The sequence below is a fragment of the Homarus americanus genome, unplaced genomic scaffold (assembly GCF_018991925.1).
Source record: "Homarus americanus isolate GMGI-L3 unplaced genomic scaffold, GMGI_Hamer_2.0 scaffold33468, whole genome shotgun sequence".
NCBI lineage: Eukaryota > Metazoa > Arthropoda > Malacostraca > Decapoda > Nephropidae > Homarus > Homarus americanus.
Window position 1 is genome coordinate 5,905,472 of NW_024714177.1, and position 26,618 is coordinate 5,932,089.

At 41.2% G+C, this 26,618-nt stretch overlaps 1 protein-coding gene across 1 annotated transcript in view; it reads left to right on the forward strand.

Moving 5' to 3' along the window:
- The window catches only part of LOC121876067 (Down syndrome cell adhesion molecule-like protein Dscam2), a 168,912-nt gene that overhangs the window by 21,751 nt on the left and 120,543 nt on the right, over window positions 1-26,618 (forward strand). The window contains exons 2-3 of the mRNA XM_042380975.1: window positions 1,465-1,729; window positions 9,615-9,673. Of these exons, the coding sequence (XP_042236909.1) occupies window positions 1,465-1,729; window positions 9,615-9,673 (324 nt within the window). The remainder of the gene's footprint in view (window positions 1-1,464; window positions 1,730-9,614; window positions 9,674-26,618) is intronic.

Here is a 26,618-nt window from a genome sequence, read left to right on the forward strand (position 1 = left end):
CCCGTGACATCTCGCTTGCGAGGCAAGAACGGTACCGCTTCTACCACCGGTCCCCCATCTGTTTTAATGGTAGGGATAGTCGCTTTCCTATCTTTCGTGTATAGTCTTTGGCCGCGGGCAGCCCCCCCCCCCCTACTGTGACGCCACGCCGTCTAGTTCTGATTGGCTAGTTCAAGGAAGGAGACATCAGTCGGCATTTTTACGATCTTGGGACGGATGTTATCTACAGCTACACCCCCCCCCCTTTCCCTACCGGGCCAGATTGATTCTGGAAGGAACTAATTACACTCAGTGCAGGTGTGTCAACCATCCCAGAAATATGGATGTATAGTTTATTGAACAATCTACAGTGATCCAAACCAAACTCCCGGAAACTTTACCGTCACAGGTGGAAAAGGTTTATTATATTCAGGAAATGTAGCATACAAGGTGAGTGAGTTAATGAGTAATTAGTATTGTAACTAGAGAGCTTTGCATCTAAAGTGAGTTAATGAACAAATGATTAAAATTGTAACCGAGAAAAACATAACTTGTAAGATGAATGAATTTATGAATGAATGGGATAAGATAATCTGAATAGTAAATGATTTTAAGTTTAATTATCTTCAGACAACCAACACTGTCGCCATCAGTAGTTCGTAAATCAACCCCGTCATCAATCCTGTTAGGGAAATGTATCACCTGTGTTGTCCTGTGTATATCGGGTTAATATTGATGGATCTCTTCATAATATATTTTCATCGTTGAGTTCGGATATGATATTCATTTCTTGGGTAGATGCTTCATTGGTAGATAATTAGGCCCCAAGGCTGGCACTAGCAGCACTACTTCGTCTTTCGGGGCGATACAGCGGTACTGAGGCCTGATCCACGCTCCGTGTTGTCCTCCGCTATTTGTTTGTTTACATGTCCTTCGGTCCGAGCGGCTTGTCACGTCCACAAAAAACGCAAAATTACACCCTATCATAGTAAGTTTTTTCTGTTTAATATACCCGGTGGGGGGAGGGGGTTAGGTAGTTAGTTAGGTAAGGTTAAATACGTTTCTTGGGTTAGGTTGGTGCGGTCTTCTAACAACGCTTCGGCCGCTTGTGTTTCGTATCAACTAGGGTTAGGTTAGGTTTAATTTAGAAATAGCCTCATTTTAACAGCGTCCACTGCAAAACAGTGATATTGCGGCGTTTTTAGACATCGTCGAGGGGAACTAAAAGTTCCTTAACACTATATTACTCGCTGTGTGTTGTGCTTTTTCCAGACCTATAAACATCACAAATATTTTCAGCATCTAAATCTCTCTCCTTAACACACACACACAGGCTCAGAAATCTGCTATACACATTGACAGAACTTCTTTGATACAGTTGTGACCTACACCTTCGCAACAAGGCCAATGAAAAGTTTGGATTTTAGTGCTTGTAATTGCCCCTACCAGAACCCATTTTAATAAAGCAACTTTCTTCTCCTGCAGGTTGTTCTGGTCTTCGTGAAGGTCCTCGCCTCCTCCAAGAACCTCCTCCTCTCATGTCATTCCCCAACACACGGGGGACCTCCCTCACCTGCTCGGCCACGGCCTCACCCCAGCCCACTATCTCGTGGATGACTGCTGACGGGGCGCGGGCCGAGCCAGTGGGCGGACTGCGGGCGGTGACAGGCAGCCAGGGGAACTCCACTCTCACCTTGCTCGCCTTCCAGCCTGACCAGTACCGCCATGACCTCCACGCCGCCACCTACAGGTCAGTTGACGGCCATCTCTTGTGGGAATAATTATGGTCATGTACTGAATAATGATTACAGTTCATGAGGTCACAGATAACTACGATTCCTTCATGATAATCACATGTCTACTATGGTAGCGAGAGAATTACCTCACTGGTGAACTTTCTGGTCTCTCAGGACCACCATGTTTCCTTAGATAGATAAACTGAACTTTATTAAAAAAGTCAATTGTAGCAAATTATCTTGTTGTCTGAGTAAGGTGCTTGTCACAACAAAAAAATGTTGAGTAAAAGTGACTGACTTTCGCTGCGAGTTTACGTCGTTCACGAGTCTTTGTGTATAGAAAAGGTTTGTTATTATCTTATATACCATGTTTGTTAAAAAGAGTGAATAAACTAAACCTTTTATGGTGGCGACAGAAATCAAGTGACTAAACTCCACTCCTTTCCCCTTCCCTCCCAAACTTTAATTTCAAAATACTCAAAGATCGTAAGATAAAGTTCGGTATGGTGACTGGTTCTTTAAGAACAAATAATTTGGTCAAGTGCATTTCGTGTAGGTAAGGTTAGGTTAGGTTAGGTTAGGTTAGCTCAGCTCGTTTTATGGTTTGACAGACCTGTATGATATTAATTATCAGAGCCATGTCATGCTGGATCCCTCGTTCACAGCACTGGGAGGCTCTGTTAGGGACCCTATACACTATGTGCTTAGACTCTTAATACGAATATAGACTCAAGATATGACAGTCTTAAAAGACAAATAAACAACTTGTCCTATATAGATAAAGGTCGTTAATGGATAGCTGAGCCGTGGGAGTGTCATTCAATTCTGTCGTTACTCGCCTGTAAACAGACTAAAGAGCAATGCGTTCGTTGATTGGTCAGTTACACGTCACAGCTTACAGGTCAGCCAGAGTAAAGTCAGCTGATTGGGAGATTGTAAAGTCAGTCTTAATGGTCAACTTGTTTGGTTTTATGGTTAATTCAATTCCCGGAGGTTACCTAAGTTATTGATGTGTGTGTGTGTGTGTGTGTGGGTGGGTGGGTGGGTGGGTGGGTGTTATATCTCTGTACGTTTGGTTTGTTTATCACTGACATATATAACAGTTTCCTTGCCCGTACGAGAGAACTTTGAACCCTCACCTAACATCACCTTGGCTGTCGTCGTTAGCGTCACAGAAGAAGGTAAAAATGTCGTCGTTTACTCGGTCACAGTATCATTTTTCTTACGCTCGATGATATTCAAAGATTGTTTACGTCCGCTTGTATGATTAGTTTACAGTTATCAATTGCTTGTCTTTGATGAAAATAAATATATATATCAGTACATATATCAGTTCATGGAGGGGGGATCTGTATAAAGCAATCACCTTAATGCTTCTTAAATTCGTGTAAATGGGACGCATATGGAAATTGGCTCGTCATTTACGTCATAATTCATACATTCGTTATAATATATTCGTATGTTTTCAACTACTGCATCAAAGCTTCATTACTGTATTCGTTTAACTTGTTGCTATGGGTTAAAATCTTGTCCCATTTCCACAATACTGTTACTCGAGGGAGGCATTATTAAGGTCAAATATTTCATCCTGGGTTTTATTATCGTCTCTTGTCAATGTAAACAACAACAGCAGCCGTACATCCTTATCCTTGACATAACGAGAATATCCAACTTAAGTGAAACATTATGGCGGTGGAACAAGTGCATTGGTGATCCCGTGGTGCCTTCCTCTTCGTTAAATGACAAACAGAAATAGATGTAATACATCATTATCTCGTCTGTAAATCTCTTGCCTGAACCGTAAGTTTACTCGACTATGTTATGACGCTCCCAGTACTGTATTAGGCAGGCGGCACCAAAGAGCTTAGGGGTGAGGTGTTGATACTGCTGTTTCGTTTATACTGGAATTTGATATCAAAATATTCGGTCAACTGCACAAAGACACATCCACTCAGCTGCACATACAGACATCCAGTCAGCTGCAGAGACATCCGGTCAGTTGGACATACAAACATCCAGTCAGCTGCACATACAGACTTCCAGTCAGTTGCTCATAGAGCCATCCAGTCAGCTGCAGAAACATCCAATCAGTTGCACAGACAGACATCCAGTCAGCTGCACACACACACACACACACATCCAGTCAACTGCACATACAGCCATCCACTCAATTACACATACAGACACCCACTCACTACATCTTTGACCACCGTAGGGTCAAGACCTATTCAGGTGCTGCTCCTGCTGAGCAGCGGCCCCCCTTGGCCATGTTTGGCCCATTTCTGAATTCTCTCTTCCTGACCCATCATCACCACCGGGATATCTACATAATCAAAAGTGACAATTTCGTTTCGGAAAGAACTGGGATCAGTGTTGAACAGTGATGAACAGTGTTTAAGCCAGTGAATTCAGCACTAGACAGTACCAGTGAGAGCCGTGACCCACCAGTGAGATAAGCACCACTGGGAACTGACCTCCATCTTCTGACCAGGCGGTGCTAACCCGTCCACCCTGGGAACAACAGAGGGCCGGCTATGCACCTGACTACGAGATAACACAACATCACTGAGCAGAGAGAGTGAGGTACTGTGACATTACCCCCACACCACCTGGTGTCTCAATGACCACGTGACGTCCTTCGTATCAACACCCGATGACGAGTTACTACACTACGTGAACACCTCACCACCTGGTGTCTCAATGACCAGCCCCATGTCTTTGTATGTAATAACTCAATTTTGTCTAATGTATATTTTCAGCCTTCGGGCTGCAGAACTCTTTCAATAAACCGTTAATTATTATTATTATTACATACAGACACCCACTCAGTTGCATATAGAGATGACCCCCCCCTCACACACTCAGCTGTCATGCAGATGTATTTGAGATTTATTATTTTAGTTCGTTATTTTATTCTTAAATTTAGGGAGCCATCCTGTTTTATTGTCCAGGTTTTATTTATCATTTATGAAACCTCTCGAGTACAATTATTTCAACCCCCCTGAGTACAGAATTTAATTTTAAGTGAAAAGGTAATTTGTTTCAGTGTTGAGACATCGTACTCAAGGGGTTAAGACATTGTACTCAAGGGGTTAAACTATTTTTACTCAAGTGGTTAAAGCAACGTACTTAATGGGTTAAGACATTGTACTCAAGGGGTTAAGGGTTAGTATCGTATACCAGCTGTTAACGCTTCTTGATTATGTTATTCTTGGAGACTTAATTGCTCTTCCAAGTAAGTCACTGTTACCTATAATCAACGGACCTGAAAACGACAAAAATTTCGAAATTTCCTACATACTGGAGGTGGCAACACGTGTTCACAGCCACGACAACACTCAGGAAATGTTTGATGTATTGGCGGCGTCACATCCACACCGTCATTAATTACATTGTGGTGATCTTCATTACTCGAGTGCCAGGATTCTCGACCCAGTGATTTATAGATGAAAAGCAGTTCCGTCGTCAAGTGGTCCTTCACATCTGGAGGTCACCCACTTCCTGTTGTGTCTTACATGTTGATAAAGACGAGTATTAAATCCACCCCAGCGTAAATGTTCATAAAATACCGTTAGTTATAAAAAAACGAAAGAAATATTAATGAATGGTGTAGTACTTGTGCCCATTTCGATTGGTTCATCTCTTACAAATATGTTGAATATCATAAAAAGGTGATCTCAGACACCCAGCCAGACATTAACAAGTCCCCAATGTGATTTGGCTTTCATAAATAAGTGAAAAATTGAAGAGATTATGTTCAGTTGTGAACTTCTTTATATAAATTTTGTAGCTTCTACAATGTAATTCTGGCACAACTGACGTTATACAAGACAACTTCCTTTGAGTCATGGGTGAAATCCTTTTGAATGTAGTCCAAGGAGGCGAGGACAGCCACGCGGTGTCCTTGTTGACATTTCCTTGTTCAGTAGACAGTGAGAGACTTCACAAACCAGACAGTATTAACCATGAGTGCTGGACAAAGCCGTAAAAGAGTAAAACTTACCACTTTCATAATGAGTGGGACGAGGAGTTCCTCTTCAACATAGTGAGAGATGAATGATAATGTTGAATTTGTCATCTGAATATGGCTCTGTTGAAACACATATTTATGTTGTCCACAAAACTTTTGCTGTTGAATTTGCCTTTTTAAAGTGAGTTATAGAGACGAAGTTGAATGAATTATTAAATATCTTACAGGACCAACTGTCAATTTTTGTGACTATATCAAAGGGTTCACAGCTGCATCATATCGTGTCAGCCAAGTTATCACAACGATTAAGAAGCCTTTCAGGATGGTGAACTAATTAAGGAAGTTGTTGTAGAGACCACTGGTTCTACGAGTGACAGGAACAAGAAGCGTGATACGTAGTTGTCAAGAAATACAATGACGAGGTGAAACTAACTGACGTCAGAGGACGCTGCGGCTCAGAGACTTCTTAAAGTGTACATTTTTCTCTCCTACTGGATGTATGAGTCAACACAAGAGACACACCCTCGGTTGTGTTGATATTAGGAGTTGGAGGAAGAACTTGGGGGTTAGTTAGGTTGGTGTTTGAATATTACGGTGTGAAGGAACAACAGTTGAATGTAATACTGCTAAAGATGAAGAATGAAGACCAGAACATTACGGTACTTTTAAACTCGCCACATAATATGCCACTCCACAAGCTTGTAGCACCTGCGACTGATGGAGCAACCTGTCCTGATTGGAGCACTTACCCTGACTGGAGCAACTGCCCTGATTGGATCCTAAAACGGCTCTGTGGCATTATGCAAGAAAGATTCAAGTTTTCCTCAGTTATAAACCACCAATGTTTCATTCATCAGCATGCTTCTGTATGGCCTCGAATTTCTTACACTGGAAGTAGAAATGGATATTGTACGAAGGATAATCAATTTAGTTAGTATCAGTGCTTCTCAGAGACAGTTATTTAAGTTAATCCTCTAAGTATGGCGAATTACCATTACATACTGAGGTGGAGTGCAGCGCCTGGGTGAATACAGCTCTCGTCTCCCACATGTTCCAATGGTCACTAGTCTCGTCACATAGCACTCGCAGTCTACCCGGCTGTAGCCTGTTGGTCACTCAAGCCTCTGGGACCACTTTCACTGCGATTTAAGGATGTCATTTTTGGAAGCCAGAGATGATCGCCATAATGAACCGTAAAACGGTAAGTAGTTAGGACTGATCTGTAGTAGATATGATTAACTGTTAATAATTTAAATCAGAAACTAAAACTTGTCTCAGAGATAGAAAAAATATAATAGCAGAAAAATATAACAGCTGGGCGAGGAACTCTTAAGAAAAGTCTCCTCAAAACAGTGATGATCATGACGAGTGTATTCATAAGACAGGTTGGTGACTTTTATCTCCTCCACCCGGCAGTCCTCAACACACGTGGAGAAGTTGACTTTGAGAAGATAACAAAATAAAAAGGAGAGCTGTTTAAATTTTGCTCTTGCTGACTCCGACAATGAAATAGTTAACATGCAAAGTGATGATAAGGTGAACACAAGAGCTTCAGAAAGAGAATAATTTGGTTCATTAGCTGCGGTATAAAAGTGTCCGAATATAAAGAAAGTGACAATTAACATGAAAGCTTTTTAGGCTCGGTACATCCCAGCGCATCATTATTTCTCTCCGACATGAAGATCATAAAATCTAGGTACAGAGCTGCACTAATTGACTTGCTGCACCTGGACACTGGCATCAGACTAGCAGTTACAATCGACACGCCCAAATACACTAAATTGCCAGACAACCTGCTAATGTAAGTCTACCAATTAAAGGCTAACTGTAAAAATTACCTATATTATACGGGGGTTACTGTGTGTGTCGCATTTTTTCATTCTGTGTATAGCGTTTTAGGAAGCAGTGTGGGATGGGGGGGGGGGATAGAACGCTGGAGTGTTGGCGGGTAAAAGGTGAACCATCTCAGCTCACCCCTGACCAAGAGTATATTAGGTTATCAGTGTCAAGTGAGGAGTCCAACACTTGGTATTCAAAGCGTTATATGAAGTATACAGGGAGTATATATATTTTTTAAGAATATATTCACGTACTTATATATTTATTTCTTAGTGTTATAGATATATAGTTATAAACCCATCAGGATTTTGGTCTGGTGAGGTGCAGGAGTCAGTGTGTCACTTACTCAGGATATTTCCCGACATAAAGAAGAAAGCCGCGAGGTGGGGTTGTTAAAGTGTCAACACTATTCCTTTACATACGTACACACACACACACACACACACACACAGAACAAGAGAGAAAGCTGTATATACAACAATTTGGTAACCCTCCCCAAAAAAATTACACCGAAGGCAATAACGTTAATAAGCCATGGCGACGGTCGTAATGCCGTGACACTAATGGTAGGTACCATTTTACTGCCCCGGGGTAATAGGCCAGTTAATAAGGTGGGCCTGCTGACGTACTGTGCACCCCTGACACACCACTATACTCTCTCTCTCTCTCTCTCTCTCTCTCTCTCACACACACGAGAGAGAGAGAGAGAGATTTACAATGATAACGTTGCATTGTCGTAATTAAATTGATATAACGATAAATATATATTATATAAGAGTAAGGTGGATGGAAAGATAAAGAATGACTTATATATATTGACTATACAGTTTATAGTTGCCAAAGACTCCACCTTCATGGGGCAACTATAGTCCAAACAATACCTCGAAACAGTTCCCACTATATTTTGATTAGTTAATTGAAGGGCAGCAATTGGGTAGTTACAACAGTTTCGGTGTATGAAAATATTGGGACAAGCTTTTAAATGCCCCGCCTCTCTCTTGGCTGTAGACGTGTTTGCATTATTTTTCTCTTGACCAGACCGACAGTAAATGCTTTCCCGGGTCCGACATGGTTCGACCTGCACCGTGTATACCTGCTTTGTGGAGCCGTGTGGTTTATGTTCGGTGGTTCACTCGTGTGGAGCAATATAGTTTCTGTAGATACTCTTAACGTGTGTGTAGTTCCTCATTAGGTGGTAGATGTTCAGGAGTCACCAAGTATGCGGTTAAGTTAGGTTAGGTTATGGGTCACCAAGTCTGCGGTTAGGTTAGGCTATGAATCACTAGGTATGTGGTTCAATATTGTCAATGTGATTATTTCGGTATGATTCTCCAGCTATGAGTGGTCACTTTAATAGACTTGTATGGTTTACCAATATGTGGTAGACTTGTATGGTTTACCAATATGTGGTAGACTTGTATGGTTTACTAATATGTGGTTGACGTGCATGGTTTACTAATATGTGGTAGACTTGTATGGTTTACCAATATGTGGTAGAAGTGTATGGTTTGCCAATATGTGGTAGACTTGTATGGTTTACTAATATGTGGTACACTTGTATGGTTTACCAACATGTTGTAGACTTGTATGGTTTAGCAATATGTGGTAGACGTGTATGGTTTACTAATATGTGGTTGACGTGCATGGTTTGCCAATATGTGGTAGACGTGTATGGTTTGCCAATATGTGGTAGACGTGTATGGTTTGCCAATATGTGGTAGACGTGTATGGTTTAGCAGTATGTGGTAGACTTGTATGATTTGCCAATATGTGGTAGACGTGTATGGTTTGCCAATATGTGGTAGACGTGTATGGTTTGCCAATATGTGGTAGACGTGTATGGTTTACCAATATGTGGTAGACTTGTATGGTTTACCAAAATATGGTAGACGTGTATGGTTTACCAATATGTGGTAGACGTGTATGGTTTACCAATATGTGGTAGACTTGTATGGTTTACCAATATGTGGTAGACGTGTATGGTTTACCAATATGTGGTAGACTTGCATGGCGTACCAATATGTGGTAGACGTGTACGGTTTAGCAGTATGTGGTAGACGTGTATGGTTTAACACGGTACTCCTCCACAGGTGCCTGGTGAGCAACAGCGTGGGCACCGTCACCTCTAGGCCCGTCTCTGTGAACGCTGGTGAGTACCATTATAATCTTCCTCTTCCACGTCAATCGTCTTTCACAATGTCTAACTTAATTTTTCTCCGTTGCTTATTTTCCTATTAATTCTCCCTCAGTGACTTTAGTTCTCCTCTTCATTAACGTTGATTTGACTAATATTCTTAGTTTTATAATTTATTATTTTTGTCCATGACCTGAAATAAATGTCGTCTTCCTTTCTTGTGATTTTCTACTTTTGAGTAAATTAGACAAGATAAAGAAGACCTTTACCTGGAGTAATTGCAGTGTCAGTTCTGTTAGCTGCGTATAAACAAGTGTGAGGGGTGTTAAGTATTGTAAAGAGTCAGGCGTTGTTATAGATAATGCGTTATCATTGTACAAAAGGTAATATATATATATATATATATATATATATATATATATATATATATATATATATCCCTCTCTCCTGATGCCTCGTTCGCACGTGGTTAAGTTTTATGTTGTCTTTATTTTATGTTCCCGAAAATTCACCGCGAAATTGGTTTCATTTGCAGCCCCCGGCTGAAAATAGACTTCATCTTTAAATCCAGTCATGCATTTCTATTCATTCCGGCGCCCACTCCCGGGTGACCAACGTTATACATATAATGAAAAAATATGTTGAATTTCGGAACATATCAGTGAGCAATTTTCAGGAAAAGGCGAGGAAGGGAGAGAGTTTTTCTTATGACTTTTAAGGTAAACTGAGTGAAAGGGTAATAGTGTCATAGGCTTCGCAGTTTGTTCGGGTCCGTGTAGATACAGCACTCGGTAACCCAACCCGTCACTATACTAGGATGTATTGTACTCGATCCCCATCATTTTCCCAGCTGTAAAGTTAGGAACCCATTTACAGTTTGGTAAACTGTGGGTGCCCAGGGCGTGAGCCAGCCTGCAGGACACGAGGCGGATTCTTCTCCACATAGCTCCCGCCCGCACCCTTTCAGTAATATTCAGCAGGGGCGGATCCAGGAATATCGAAAGGGGGGTCCAAGCGATCGCAGCGAGCCCACTCAGCTGGGGGGAGGTCGCTGTAAGCCCCCCAAGAAATTTACGTGTCCATCATTTGTGAGGGGAAATGTCCATGATGTGTTTGTATTAATGTCTAAGGAATAATGTTTGGTGTTACTTTAATATTAAATTCCCATATACTTGAATGTTGTATAGTGGTTAAATTATTATTTACTTGACCTGTGGGAAAACTGAAGCCAAATTTATTGTCTCGCTGTGTGTCTAACTTGTATATGGACTGCGTGCATAAAGTGAGTCGTTTCATCATACAAACTGAACAATATTCCGTATGTAGGACGGGTACATTTACGCCATTTACATTTACTGTCGGTACTTTCCAACACAATATACAGTATAACGTCGACCTCAAGGAATTTAGCAGCACAGAATAACATTACCTGTCTTTACTTGCCACGTGGCCGCTCACACCTTTGTTCTGAGTATGCGCAGAAAATGGATATATACAGGAGGTAATAATTGTCTACGGGGGAGGACGGGCTGTGATCAACCTCACCTAGGTATCAGGAGGACCACGCTATAACCCTTGATGAATTCTTTGTCATGGGTGAGGCTTCACTGATGACATGTAAACCCAATAAAATCAATTAACTTCAGTAGCATGACCATCTGTGGTGGGCTGCGGAACCACTAAGGACCTGTGGGTGATGTATATGAAGTCGGAAGTGTCAGCTACTCAGATTAACCAAGATATCATTAAGGCGACTAATATGTACGTCACCGTTACAACCTTTAGGGGACATGATAATTGTATTAACGTTAGAAACACTGTGGCGGCGACAGGAAGCTGGTGACTTGTTTAACCTCATCGTTGTTCTTGGGTTGTTGTATCTGATGCACGACATGAAGGAGGAACAAAAATATTTCTTTTCACTGTAACAAAAAAGAGAGAGATCGACGTTCGGACATAGAGAACACTCAGCCCTATGAGCCTCTTCACACGTGCTGAAGATGGGTGAAGCTGTAGTGGGAGTCACTCGACCAGCTGAGGGGGAAACAAGTTTACCTGTAAGTTTAATTATGTTGGAAGAATGATGATGCCGAGGGTGAAAAATTAAGCTTGTTTTAAGAGGCTTCCCCGTCCAGGGCGGAATATTTAAAGCCTCGATGATTACGTAGTGTGAGATTAACGTCCTTGTGCTGCCCGTAGGTAGAGGACTTGTTTACCTGACCCATCCCTCCTGAAAAATGGAAAGGGGAAAATTTTAAATGTTATAATCCATTCCCAGCGTGAGTTTTATTAGGCAGAGTTGATGGATGACTTTTACTATCTGTGGCGGGTGAGTGATGGTGGAGTGGGTGATGGTGGAGTGGGTGATGGTGGTGTGGGTGATGGTGGTGTGGGTGATGGTGGTGTGGGCGATAGTGGTGTGGGTGTTGGGTGTGTGGTTGATGTGGGTGTTGGGTGTGTGGGTGATGGTGTGGAATGGGTGATGTTGGTGTGGGTGTGTGGGTGATGGTGGTAAAAGAAGAGAGGGATACAGGATACTATTATGTAGAAGGTGATAAGAGAGGAAGACCACATGAGACAACAGTGACTTAAAGTGCCGTACACGATACAAATAACACAATCATAACGTTCCTGTGTTATCATTACTCCCTAGATATCTATGATAAAATTGCAGATGAACTCCGCCAGTATACTCATAGACTGACAACACACTCAACCTTAAAGAAGTTGTTCAGAAGTCTTCGAGAAATTCCAAATCATCATTGGGTAGGTTAGGTTAGGTTTGTCTTCTCATTTCTGAGTGGAGTTTCTCAGAGTCTACAGGCCAATTGAGTACGTTGCCATACCCCCTGAGTACAATGAATTACCCACTAAGTAAGGTATTAACCCCGTGAGTACGATGTCTTAACCGATAAAATATCTATATAACTACACAGGCTTAACCCAGCCTGGCCTAACTTCCGTCGAATTTTTCAGTTTTCCTCCGATTTTTACTCCGATGACGCCTTTGGAACCCCTCAAAGAATTCTCAACAACTTCTTCAAGAGGAAGTTTGTCGTCAGTTTATTAATATGCTGGCGGAGGTCTTCGGTCCTTTCAACTCTGTGTCAAGACCGCAGTGCTTATAATAGAAGCACCAGCCTGAACAGACCTGAAACAAAAACAACTATACAGAAAATAATGTCAGGTATCTCACAATGTTGACAAAAAAAAGAAAAAAAAATACTAATTACTCCGAAACGAAAGTCATCATTACGCATTTCGGAAATCTGAAAAAAAAAATCAATTTTCACCCTTCCCTTCCAAGCCTAAACGAGAGCGGAGAGAAAAACAATATTTTTTCTTGAAAGAATATTAAGTTAATTTATCAGTTTTCATAAAAAATACCGGGGATGGCAAAAATGTTAATTATTTGTCCAATCTACCGTAAACCAGGTGCATGTTGTGATGTTTTTTATTCGGGAGAAAATTTACGAAAGAGAGAGAGAGAGAGAGAGAGAGTTTACTTATTTATCTATATATTTCATTGCTCATTATTCATCAGGTAATATAGCCTTACCTGGTCAATCAGTTGCCATATTACGACCAACCTGTGAGTCTCCCTGCTGCTGGTTGCTGGGTTGACGTAGTGGTTGCTGGCGCCTTAGTATTCCGATAACGTGGTGAAGAAATTAATTATGGTTGATCCGCTCTTTCATTCCCTCGTATCCTCAATAAGTGTAATGATTGGTTGTGTTTGTGGTGTTTGTGTTTACATGTTTTAGTTGCGTTTGTTATATACGGATTTAGTGCTTAGTGTATGTATGTTCACCCGTTTATTTACATTTCGTGTGTGTGTGTGTGTGTGTGTGTGTTTATGATTAGTTGTGTTGATCATGTCTTCTCTCTCTCTCTCTCTCTCTCTCTCTCTCTCTCTCTTATATTTGTTGTTTTCCCCGTGCTTCTTTCAGCTTTATCTCTTTGTTTCCTCTTCCTCCTACCTCTCCCCCCCCTCTGTTTCTCATACTTTTCTGTCTCTATTTTTTGTAATCTTCTTCCCCTCCTCGTTTTTTTTTGTATTTCACTGATTTTGCTTTTCCCTCCTCCACTCTATTTTATTATAATTCTTTTCCCCTCCCTTGCCATCCCTCTCTTCCTTCTTCCTTCATCCTTAATCCTCGTCATTATGAAAGTCATGTCGTAACTCGAGCCGAGTCACTTGCGTTGTTATTGAATAACGTGACCTGCGTTGTATACACTAGTAACCCGGGAATCCGAACGGGAGGACTTAACCTCTCGGCGATTAGGAGAGACAGCTACGTCAACAATGTGAAGGACAGCCCTGTATGGCACCAACAATTAATTTAATACTTCACTATTAAACTATATTCCTATATTTCAGATTTGTCCCATTTTTTCTTCTAATTTGTCCATTCATATAATGTACAGTATTTACAGCTGGTAGGAGACAGGTGGTGTGTGATCAAACTATTGTACTTACCTTAATTAACAGTAGGGGCATGTTGCTAACCTCCGTAGGCTCCTCCACATAGAGAGGCTTCCAAAAGGATTCACTGGAGTGTGAGTGTTGAACTGGGGCTCCCCACGGATGCTCGGTCTTTTAAAACCTCGCTTTTGCTGAGTCTACAATATGAACATGGGATGATCTTGTCTAAGCCAACCATGTCTGAAGCCGCTTCCAACCTTTATATGTGACGTACACGTGAGTGAAATTTGGCTGATGAAACCCACATACATACAGTATATGTAATGGTGATTCTCCACACACCTACCTCTCCCTCCCTCCCTCTTTATGAAAGGCCTCTACACCTCTCTCGCTACCACCGTTACCACCGCCACTATCGATACATCATCAATTTGCCATGGTGTGTGTGTGTGTGTGTGTGTGTGTGTGTGTGCGCGCGCGCGCGTGTGTGTGTGTGCGCGCGCTTTGTCTCGTTACTTATCATTTCCTTTTCATTCTCCGTTTAGTTTTTATCCGGAAATGTATAATATTTTGTTCGCTTAATGTTCAATATCAACACAGAAGCAGTAGTCGTCATTCAGTCTGGTTATGTTTATATGTTATTTATTTTTATAAACTCGTAATGGTGTTTTTTTCCAATTATTAAATTGATGCATTTGTGAAGTATATTTCCTTCCATTTACAAATAGATTTACATTTTCACATTCATTTACATACACGTTTACACATTTACATAAACGTTTGCACATTTACATAAACGTTTATACATTTACACAAACGTTTACACATTTACATAAACGATTACACATTTACATAAACGTTTACGCATTTACCTACACGTTTAGAAATTTACATAAACGATTACACATTTACATAGGATTTTACACATTTACAAACTTAAACACATTTACATAAACATTTACACATCGATTTCTATGTACATTTACACTTTAACCTTTTATCTTACACGTGCGGTATTTGTTCGTTTTTACACATGCATTAATATTCAAATTTACAAACACATATTTATATCCGCATATATACAATTCCATTCATCATAGAGTGAGTAGTGGGGTGTTCCATTAACCAGGGTATCCAAATGAAGTAATGATTCCTTTTATCAGAGCTGTATTTTGAACCCCGCCAATAGCAATACTGGTTTAAAGAGACGGCACACGTGTATAAACTGTACATAGAATTTACGTCCTATGGAAAATGTATTCTGTAATTACAACTGAAAGAACATCACACTAATTAATTAATGATGTAATGGGTGGATTAGAGTCGAGGTGTTTTAGTGTTATTGCTATCTGGCTATGTAATACTTTCACTAATAAGGGCTTAAGGTGGCTCAACCTACAGGAGTAACTCGCCCCAGTGTATTGATGTTCACCAGACTGGGGAGAAGCTTTACCTGACTGGTTGTGTGGTCATGAAACTTTACCTGATTGGTTGTGTGGTCATGAAACTGGGGGGAAACTTTTACGTGCTGGTTGTGTGGTCATGAAACTTTACTTGAATGGTTGTGTGGTCATAAAACTTTACCGGACTGGTTGTTTGGTCATGAAACTTTACCTGACTGGTCATGAAACTTTACCTGACTGGCTATGAAACTGGATTTTTGTTTTCTTCTTTTTTCGGGGTTTAAATGTTACAATTATCCAAGGTTAAAGTTAACATTATGCAACATAAGGACAATATTATTCATAAAAAAAATCAATTTACTCAACGTTAACATTATCAACATTATACATTAACATTATCCGAACAATGTTAAAATTATCCTAGAACGCTCTCACTATTTAAGACCAGGCCACGTTAAGTCCAGTCCAAGAGCCTAACCTATCCTGCGAACACTCCCGCCAGATGTCTCCACTTTCAAGGGAGAGTCGAACTAGGAGAACACACACATTATATTGCCAGATATTCCAGAACATTTCACTCACTCTTCTTGGTATACACGATGAAATATTCCACAAAATAGCGAGAAAAAAAAATATATATAATCAGATTAAAGAAGTTTAGAAGAGGAGAGAACTCAAACACAAGAGCAACACACTGTACACAAGAACAACACACTGTACACAAGAGCAACACACTGTACACAAGAGCAACACACTGTACACAAGAGCAACACACTGTACACAAGAACAACGCACTGTACACAAGAACAACACACTGTACACAAGAGCAACACACTGTACACAAGAACAACGCACTGTACACAAGAACAACGCACTGTACACAAGAACAACACACTGTACACAAGAACAACGCACTGTACACAAGAACAACACACTGTACACAAGAGCAACACACTGTACACAAGAGCAACACACTGTACACAAGAGCAACACACTGTACACAAGAGCAACAACGTACTGTACACAAGAGCAACACACTGTACACAAGAGCAACACGCTGTACACAAGAGCAACACACTGTACACAAGAGCAACACACTGTACACAAGAGCAACACTGTACACAAGAGCAACACACTGTACAAAAGAACAACATTCGTCAAGTACAACACAGCGTCCCACTTGTTCTTGCGAGCCTCGGAAGGTTCTGGGTGAGAGAAGCTTTTAATTAGCAGATGGGCCGAGTCTTCCCTTCGCTCCTGCCCTGTTATGTAAGTTTAGACCGACTGGCTCTTTGATGCTTCCTTAAGACACTCAACGTGAATTCTTCCTCAAACACTCGACCAACTTGAAGCAGGATTCACTTACTTGTTGGGTTGTTATTCAGAATACCACGAGAGGAACTTGTTAAGAGGTTTGATTGTATATTAGGTGAGAGAGAGATTTTGTCATGCAGACCTGGTGAGTGGACCACCCTCTCTGTACTTTGTCTTGAATGCGTGTCAGTGTATCCGTGTGAGTCCGGTGTAAGACGCTGCCTTGGTCTTACCGTCTCTGAGAAAATTTTAAGTTATTCTTTGTATAAAATTTGATAAAGAAGTGTTTAACCTGATTTAATTTAAGAGATCTAAATATGTGAGTGTATGTGGTAGATGCGGTGGAGTACACGTCCTCTTCAGAGAGAATCAGTAACTTGTTTGACAGTAAATATTACACACCATGTTGACAGGATATTTGAACTGGACGGTGACTACCTGCCTCACTTCCAGGAGAGTTGAACGCGATACTGGTTTTATTTAATTTATATTTGGAGAGAGATTGCTTATAAATGTATTTTGTTTCAGGAATTGTAAGTCTATACTGTTAATAATTTTATATAACGGTTTTCTAAAAACCAAAATACAGAATTAGGTTGTAGTTACCTCAAAGTCCTTAGTGGCATTGAGTACGTAGGTACAGCTGGCATCCATGGGGACTGGCTGTGGTGAGTCGCGGGCACAGGAAGCTCACTGTCTTTTGACTCTTTCTTTTATTTAATTAGTCTGGAACTCAACATTGTTTATAATTTTTTAAAGCAGAGGTCGAGAGCCTCACATCCTGTTGTGAGCAAATGGTACAAGTGATCAAATTCCCTGTATGTTGAGGTCATTTACGCTTGTTTGGTCACCACCATCTTGGTTTGTTGTGCTGAAAATGTAGGTCAGAATTTGTTCTGATTAAATGTGTTCATACACATACTCGGACACCAGTTGATTACCGTTCTTCGAGGTATATAAGGTGACGCTGTCTGGACCTTTCCAGAGTTACCACACCTGTGGCATCCAAGGTTCTCTATCTGTTGGGCATCAGAGGCTGCAGGCTGTAACACACACTACGGCAGATCGTTTTAGTCACTTAATTCAGTCTGTTGAAAAAGCACCGGGTGACTTAGCTTAACCTGGTGAGTGTCACGAGGGATCTTGTAGTTCAGTCTGTCTTTTTTTTTTCTATCCTGAGTACAAATAATTCCCTCCTGGGGACATTCATAGAGGCGGTGGCACCTGTCTGTAGTGTTAACAATGGGCTGCGGAAGGAGACAACGCCACCTGTAGAAAAACTGATACGAAGGGTCGGATTCTCTGTATATAATCGTATGCATGAGGTTCAAGACGACCACTAGGTAGGGTTCTGAAGGACCAGTTTAAGGGTTCCACTGTTAGGTTTCACCTCACGGGACCAATTGTTTATGATGGGTTTGGTAACTTAAAGGATGAGTTGCCCACTTACAGCACCTTCTTCAACTACCACAGAACGGTTCAGTCAACTATAACTATATAAAGTGAACACAAATCAGTCGGAAGAGTAACGACCTCAAGATAGGAACGACAAAAACAACAACCAAACAACATCACAACCACCACCACCACCACCACAACAACAACAACAACACTGAAACCGCGCACACACACACACATTCATTCATTGTACAGTGTTAATATAATTTGGCGTGGTAGAGCCCTTTGAGTGCTGCAGCTCCCCCGAAAAGGTACCAGATGAACACGTTTAAAATATTTATACAGCGTGGATTATTACGTGGCTCACTACACGTACTCATAGAGAGTGTGTTGCTGATCTGACGTGGGGCAGTTGTGTCGCTTTTATCCACGGGAAAAAAAGTAATGTTTTGTTTACTTCTTTAAGAGAACTAACGGCAAGAACATTATTGTTATTATTATTATTATTATTATAAACAGCAGCAACAACAATAACAACAATTCACTACAGAAGTTTGAACATGAACACCAATAATTACCAACAACAACACAGTCAGCCTACCTCCGACAGCAAGGAAATCAACAACAAAAATAAGCAAACGCATCCGTGGCATTCCTTTAACCTGAAGCAGCGAATAGAAAACGGAGGAAAATATTAGGGGTGGGGGGACGTCAACCTCACCTTTAGTATTACCTGCTGTGTTGGTTGTGGGTTTCACGAAGTATTCTTGACTTAAGTAAGGGTAGAAGCGAGCCGGATGTATACGCGAGTGAGAAAGAAATGAGCCGGAAGTATACACGAGTGAGAAAGAAGCGAGCCAGATGTATACATGAGTGAGAAAGAAGCGAACCGGGTAATCACAGAATTTCAGACTGTCAGCCGGATATTTATATTAATTTGTCGGGTATTTACGTGGCCGGATAGCTACATGACTAGCAGTTCTCGGCTCACATTACGTATTGTTGTATCATATAACAAGAATATTTGTTCATAATATTTTTTCCTACACATATTTTTGTTTTCGAAAGCCGGTTGCTTAAAGTAGTGCTTTTTTATGATGAATTGTTTACAATGACTAAATTTAGGAAATACTTTTATTTACAGATGGATTTTTGTTTGTGGATAATTTGTTTGTAAAGGCTAATAAACGAAAAGCTTTTGTTTACTGTTGACTTGTTTACGGAAAGTTAATGCTGGCGGAAGACTCGTGTACGAAGAATTATTTCCTAAAGGCGGACGAAGGCTGATGGTACATACCGCAGCCGTATTTATGGTCATACTGTACCCTTAGTGATATATATGTGTGTTTACTGGTTATATGTATATACTGTAATTATACTCTACTGACAATACACTAAGTTAGTATATTGTATATGTATGTACACGTACCTTACATACTTATACAGTATATATATTCATACTTATTTTATTGAGTCCTTATATACTTACATACATATTTATAATCGGAAATATATGCACACAATCGTACAGTACGTTTATACATACATACAGTATGTTTATTCATGTATAAACAATGCATACATTTGTTAATACATGCATACACACATACACACACACACACACACACACACATATTATTAACTTGAAATTCGTATATATTTTTGTGTGATTTTTTTTCTACATCAACTTATCAAACTGGTCACCGTCAGGAAGGTTATTACTAATTATTCCAGCTAATTAAACGAAAAATATATGACGTTCACAAAAAGAAAAATATATAAATTTAAATCATTTGCTGACGAAATGAGACGTTTGGAAAGATGTCTTCAAAATATTTCAGTAGAATAATGGTTTAGGCTTCCGTCCATCACCAGAAAGACACGCAGGCCCCCCCCCCCCTCCAGTGTTATGCCAAATTACATTACCATATTACAAAATTACGTCCTTCAATTTAATACTCTTATTATTAAAGGTTTAGGGGGGGGGGGGAACTTGATGCATTTTGATTAGGATGTTCAGTAAATGTGTTCCAGTGTGTTGTTCAGGTAATTGTGTTTCTTGGTGAATGGAGTGTTGTTGTGTGTTGTTCAGGAGGTAGTGTTGCCTGGTGAATGTGTTCTGTGTGTTGTTCAGGTGGCAGTGTTGCCTGGTGAATGTAGTGTTCTTGTGTGTTGTTCAGATAGTAGTGTTGCCTGATGAATGTATTAGTGTGTTCTTGAGTGTTGTTCAGGTGTTATGTTGCCTGGTGAATGTGGTAGTGTGTAATGATAATAATAATAATAATAATAATAATAATAATAATAATAATAATAATAATTGACGGTTTATTGAAAGAGCTTGGCAGCCAGAAGGCTGAAAATATACAGTTACATATTTGGGGAATGGGTTTCGAATTACAAATAATATACAAGTAACATAAGTGATACATAAGTGTGTGTGTGTGTGTGTGTGTGTGTGTGTGTGTGTGTGTGTACTGCTTCATTGTGTTGTATGATGAAGTACAACAGCTTTGTGTTATGAAATAACCTACACGGTCAAGAGAGCGGGAAACATTCGCCCTCCGCCGCTGTGTTGACAAGAAACAACAGTGCCTTCTGTTGACTTCCTCCCGTATTACTCTCATAAGGGAGTCTTGGTGTCTTCTCTTCATACGGACTTTCTTATGAGATGTTATTTTCCTCGTGTTTATTGGTATTAAAATTAAATAAATTATGGTGGTTAGGAGATAAAACGGCCATCTTAGAGTCTGACAATCCGACGCATCTCAGGTGAACACGAATCCTTGTTGACACAGAGACTGACTCGTGGTGTGGTAATTAGTGACATTAATCATCGTCAGAGGGAGACACTTGATGGCCTGCAGGAAGTTGTCATCGGAGAGATAATTAGCGGAGAGGAATCATCTGCCTTGTTTATACTTTGTGAAGCTGGCAGACGTGGGGGGCGTACCTACGTTTGTCTTAAAGTCATTAGCTGGGGAGAAACGCATCCACGATTCATTGCATATACTGTAGTATTCGAAGTTCAGAGGCAGGAATGTTTGAGGCTTCCAACTATACTGACATGTTAACGTACTAATTGCGATACCAGTCCCTCTGATTACTGATTACATCGAGTATGTCCATTAAATAAGGTATCGTAGAGCCTTGAGTACGATAACATAACCCCCTTCTTGAACAGTGATACTGTCGTGAAACCAATGGCTTCATCCCATGAGTACTAGCGAGTATTCGTACTCGCGGGGTAAAACCATCGTACTCGTGGAGTTAAATCATCGTACTCGCGGGGTTAAATCATCGTACTCGTGGGGTTAAATCATCGTACTTGTGGGGTTAAATCTTTGTACTCGCGGGGTTAAATCATTGTCTTCGTAGTGTTAAATCATCATACTCGTAGGGTTAAATCATCGTACTCGCGGGATTAGTGTTAAATCATCGTACTCGCGGGGTTAGTGTTAATTCATCATACTCACGGGGTTAAATCATCGTACTGGCGGTGTTAGTGTTAATTCATCATACTCACGGGGTTAAATCATCGTACTGGCGGCGTTAGCGTTAATTCATCATACTCACGAGGTTAAATCATCGTACTCGCGGGGTTAGTGTTAATTCATCATACTCACGGGGTTAAATCATCGTACTGGCGGTGTTAGTGTTAATTCATCATACTCACGGGGTTAAATCATCGTACTGGCGGCGTTAGCGTTAATTCATCATACTCACGAGGTTAAATCATCGTACTTTTCACATCAAAATATAATAATAAAATATAGACTTCGTTCTTATTTACCCTCATGACAGAATTTTGAAAACATTAGAATGATGAATGAGATACTGTATGTTAATTAATGTGGGGTGGGGGGGGGGGGATGCTCTCTCTGCCTTCTGTCTCTCTCTCTCTCTGGGGTCTGATGTCATTAAAAGCATTATACTTTAATTAAGAGAGATTTGAATACTCTCTGGCCTTATGTAATTCAGCACTGTTATAGGAGGTCTATGAATGACTCTTCCTGTTTACTGACTGGTGCTGTGTTGTTTACTGAGAGTTGACTGATGCTGTGCTGTTTACTGAAAGCTGACTGGTACTGTGTTGTTTACTGAGAACTGACTGGTACTTTTTTTTACCGAGACCTGACTTGTGCTATTGTTTACTGAGAGCTGACTGATGTTGTTTACCGAGAGGTGACTGTTGCTGTGCTGTTTACTGAGAACTGACTGGTGCTGTACTTACTGAGAGCTGACTGGTGCTGTGTTTACTGAGAGCTGACTGGTACTGTGCTGTTTACTGAGAGCTGACTGGTGCTGTGTTTACTGAGAGCTGACTGGTGGTGTGTTTACTGGAGAACTGACTGGTGCTGTGTTTACTGAGAGCTGACTGGTGGTGTGTTTACTGAGAGCTGAGAGGTGCTATTGTTTACTGAGAGCTGCTGGTGGTGTGTTTACTGAGAGCTGACTGGTGGTGTGTTTACTGAGAGCTGACTGGTGGTGTGTTTACTGAGAGCTGCTGGTGGTGTGTTTACTGAGAGCTGACTGGTGGTGTGTTTACTGAGAGCTGAGAGGTGCCATTGTTTACTGAGAGCTGCTGGTGGTGTGTTTACTGAGAGCTGAGAGGTGCCATTGTTTACTGAGAGCTGACTGGTGAATGAGAAATATCGTTGGAACAAGCACCAATCCCTGTGGTGTGGGAGTGTGTGTCATGCTCTCGGTTACCTCCCCCCTATGGAAGTGAGGGGGGGGGTGAGAGAGACCATTCCATTATAGTTGGTAGAGAAGGGGACGATGTTAAGTCCTGTTGATTTGTTCTACATGTGTTTTATTTTAGGACATCTATTTCGCTTTGTTTACATCCCGCCTGAGTGGAGACTATCCTGCCTATCAATGAGGGTCGGCTGTTGTCGTTGTGTGTTTTAAATCATTTCAGCGGACTGTTATACTGGATACGTTGTTGGTGGGTTGTAGCCGGTGTTGAATGCGGGTTGTTTAGTGATGTAATATATATATATATATACACACACACACACACACACACACACACACACACACACACAGGGTGTCTCATGTGTTGATTACCATAGGAAAATTAATGATCTATTTTCATGAGAGGAAATTTTAAGAAATCAACGAAAATGACGAAAAAATTTACACTCGAGGAAAGAGTCTGTTGGCTGCCCCATGACCTGTTGTGTAGTGAGTGGGAGGAGGGTTTGCTGGGGGCACGCTCTCACTCTCCTCGGTGAGTTTGTCCGTAAAGGAAACAATAATTTATTTCTTATGCATTAAAATCGCATTTTTTTTATATATATATTGAATTTATACCAACTATTTTTATTCAATCTGGAGGCTAAGAATTTATGTTCCTTAGTACAGGATATATATATATACGATTGAGAATGGCATCAAGTGTATGTGGGTGTTTCCTTATATTACCGCAGTCTTTTTTTTATGCCTCTTACTTCACTCCTCGTACATTATTCCCCTCAGAAATTCCCTCTCTTCCCTGTGAGGTATTTGTAACCCTTAATGGATCGCAAACAAAAGTGAGAGAAGAACAAAGAAAATAAACACACTGATGGACTTTAAACACAGTGGTCTGATATTACAAGATTCCTGAATAGATTTATGTCTTTGTGATCGAGTTAATACGTGATGTTAAATTATATGCTTTATGCGATTTAAACTGAGAGAGAACATGAATAGTACAGTGAACACAAGTGGACGGGAGTTCATTTTCGGTTTAATACATGTGTGAGATCTGACACAAGCTGGTATGGATATATTTGGTGGCAGGGGATAGATGATAGTTTTCGCGGACAGTTGGCAGAGGGTATGTGACATATTTGATCATAGTTAGTCGGGGATATAATGGTCTCAACAGGAGGTACATCAGGACACGTGTTGACCATCAGTTAGTGACGGTGATAATATCTGTGGCTCGGTTGCTGTTGTGTCACGAGGCAATATAACTATGAACTAACTCCAGGTCCAAGCTTCGCCGTCAAGTAAACCATAGATATGGAGAATGAAAACGATTGGTGTAGTAATGTAAAGAGGCGGTAGGTGAATGAAAGTGGGTCCCATTTGGATAGTGGGGATTCAGTTCACAGTGGAATCTCAAGACTATGAATAGTTTGGGTTCTCGAGGAGGCAGTCTCTTCAGCACCGTGCTCGACCTCCTCCTTCACATCCCCAGCGGTAAAATTAGGTACCCATTCAGATCTGGGTGGACTGTGGAGGCACGAGTTAGCTACCCTTGAGACAGTAGGCGAGCGTTGTATCCATAGACGAGAAGTGTGAGGAATGAAAAAGATGAATGGTACTAAGATACTAAAGAACTTGACGGAGTAAGGGAGGCATGATGTATGTTGCGATTCGGACAGCTGAATAGAGGGTGATGATTGGCTGGATTTCATTGGTGTAGTGAAGTTTTGAACGTGGATTATGTGGTGAGAAAGTTATGAAGGGAGATAAGGAGGAAGTGAGGGACTGGTCGATGATAAAAGTGAATTGTGTATAATAATAATAAGTAGGACAGCAGGGCGCCACTCTACACGTGTACGGAGGAGCTTACAATATGAAGGAGCCTAAAAAAAATGATATCAGATCTTGCTTTAGAAATATCAACCCAACCCAACCCAAACCAACCCGAACTAACCCAAACCAAAACCAAACCAAACCTAACCCAACCTAACCCAACCCAAGTTGTCAAGACCATATTCAAGGTTATTAATGAGTAAATTTGTCCGTATCAGAGGAAACTTTAGATCCTTAGAGTCTTAGAATAAAAGGACATAGTGAATGAAGGTATAAGGTTATGTATAAGACCTGTAAAAATAGCGTTTAAGGTGGTCGAGGGCTTAGACTAGGTGACTGAGGAAGGTTTATCAGCTATTCTAAGTTTCCTTCCATTATTACCGAGTGACATCATGAGTGTAGATTGGTGGAAAGAGGCGTGAGTGATGATGGCTGGATTGATGGTGCGAAAGTGACTGAATATTGGAATGTAAATCACAGCCATAAATCACGTCAGTAGTTAGATTAGCATGAAAACAGACTGAATATTGTTATGTAAATCACAGACATAAATTACGTCAGCAACTAGATTAATGAGTGAAAATAGCCAGAATATTGTTACGTAAATCACAGCCATACATCACTCCACTCTACGCGAGTCTCATACTAACGCGTGACATGTTGAGGGAGATGTGTGTGTGTGTGTGTGTGTGTGTGTGTGTGTGTGTCCTACACTCCGTGGCGTGGACGGTCACCGGGGGATTACAGCATCTCCTCCAACAACACCGTCACCTGTTTCACCAGTGTGTGTGCGCGTGCGTGCGTGTGTAAGTATTATACAGACAAGTGGATAATTGTCACATAAATTATGAAGCTTTTGTTTATACCTATATGTATTCCACCACACTTGTCTTAAGCCCCCCCCTCCCTTCCCCCCCCTCTCCCCTCCCCTCCCCCAGCCTCTTCCGGGAATTATTTGCTCGGTAATGGCCCTGAGTCGTGAGGGTCAGGGGGAGGCAGAGCAGAACAAGAGGTGAGTCAATACACTTGGTAACAACGTGTAATAAATCAGGTAACAGTACTCGTAACAAACCAGGTAACAGGAAATGTAATAGAAAGACCAGGTAAAAGGACTTGTCATGAGCCAAGTAACAGAACAGGTCACATACCAGCTAGTACCCAAAGAGACCAGGTTAAGAGGTGGTGGCGCTGGGGCAGAGTTATCACCTGGTGTGCGTCACTCCTAGGGACGGGGTACAAAACTCTCTTGGACATGATACGTGTTAAATTGCGAGTCGCGGAGACTGGCGTGATTTATGGCTGTGACTAATGTTGCAATATTGTTGGCTGGCTCGCTTGTGAGGGAGAGAGGGCAGCGAGGGTGGGAGAGGTTGGGGGGAGACTGAGGGAGATTGATGAGACACTGTGAGATGTAAGATGGGAAGGGGGATGGAAGAGGAGTTTGAGGAACTTATAGACAATAAGGACTTCACGGGAGATTTATATGTTGTTCAAGTGGTGTGTGTGTGTGTGTGTGTGTGTGTGTGTGTGTGTGTGTGTGTGTGTGTGTGTGTGTGTGTGTGTGTGTGTGTGTGTGTGTGTGTGTGTGTGTGTGTGTGTGTGTGTGTGTGTGTGTGTGTGTGTGTGTGTGTGTGTGTGTGTGTGTGTGTGTGTGTGTGTGTGTGTGTGTGTGTGTGTGTGTGTGTGTGTGTGTGTGTGTGTGTGTGTGTGTGTGTGTGTGTGTGTGTGTGTGTGTGTGTGTGTGTGTGTGTGTGTGTGTGTGTGTGTGTGTGTGTGTGTGTGTGTGTGTGTGTGTGTGTGTGTGTGTGTGTGTGTGTGTGTGTGTGTGTGTGTGTGTGTGTGTGTGTGTGTGTGTGTGTGTGTGTGTGTGTGTGTGTGTGTGTGTGTG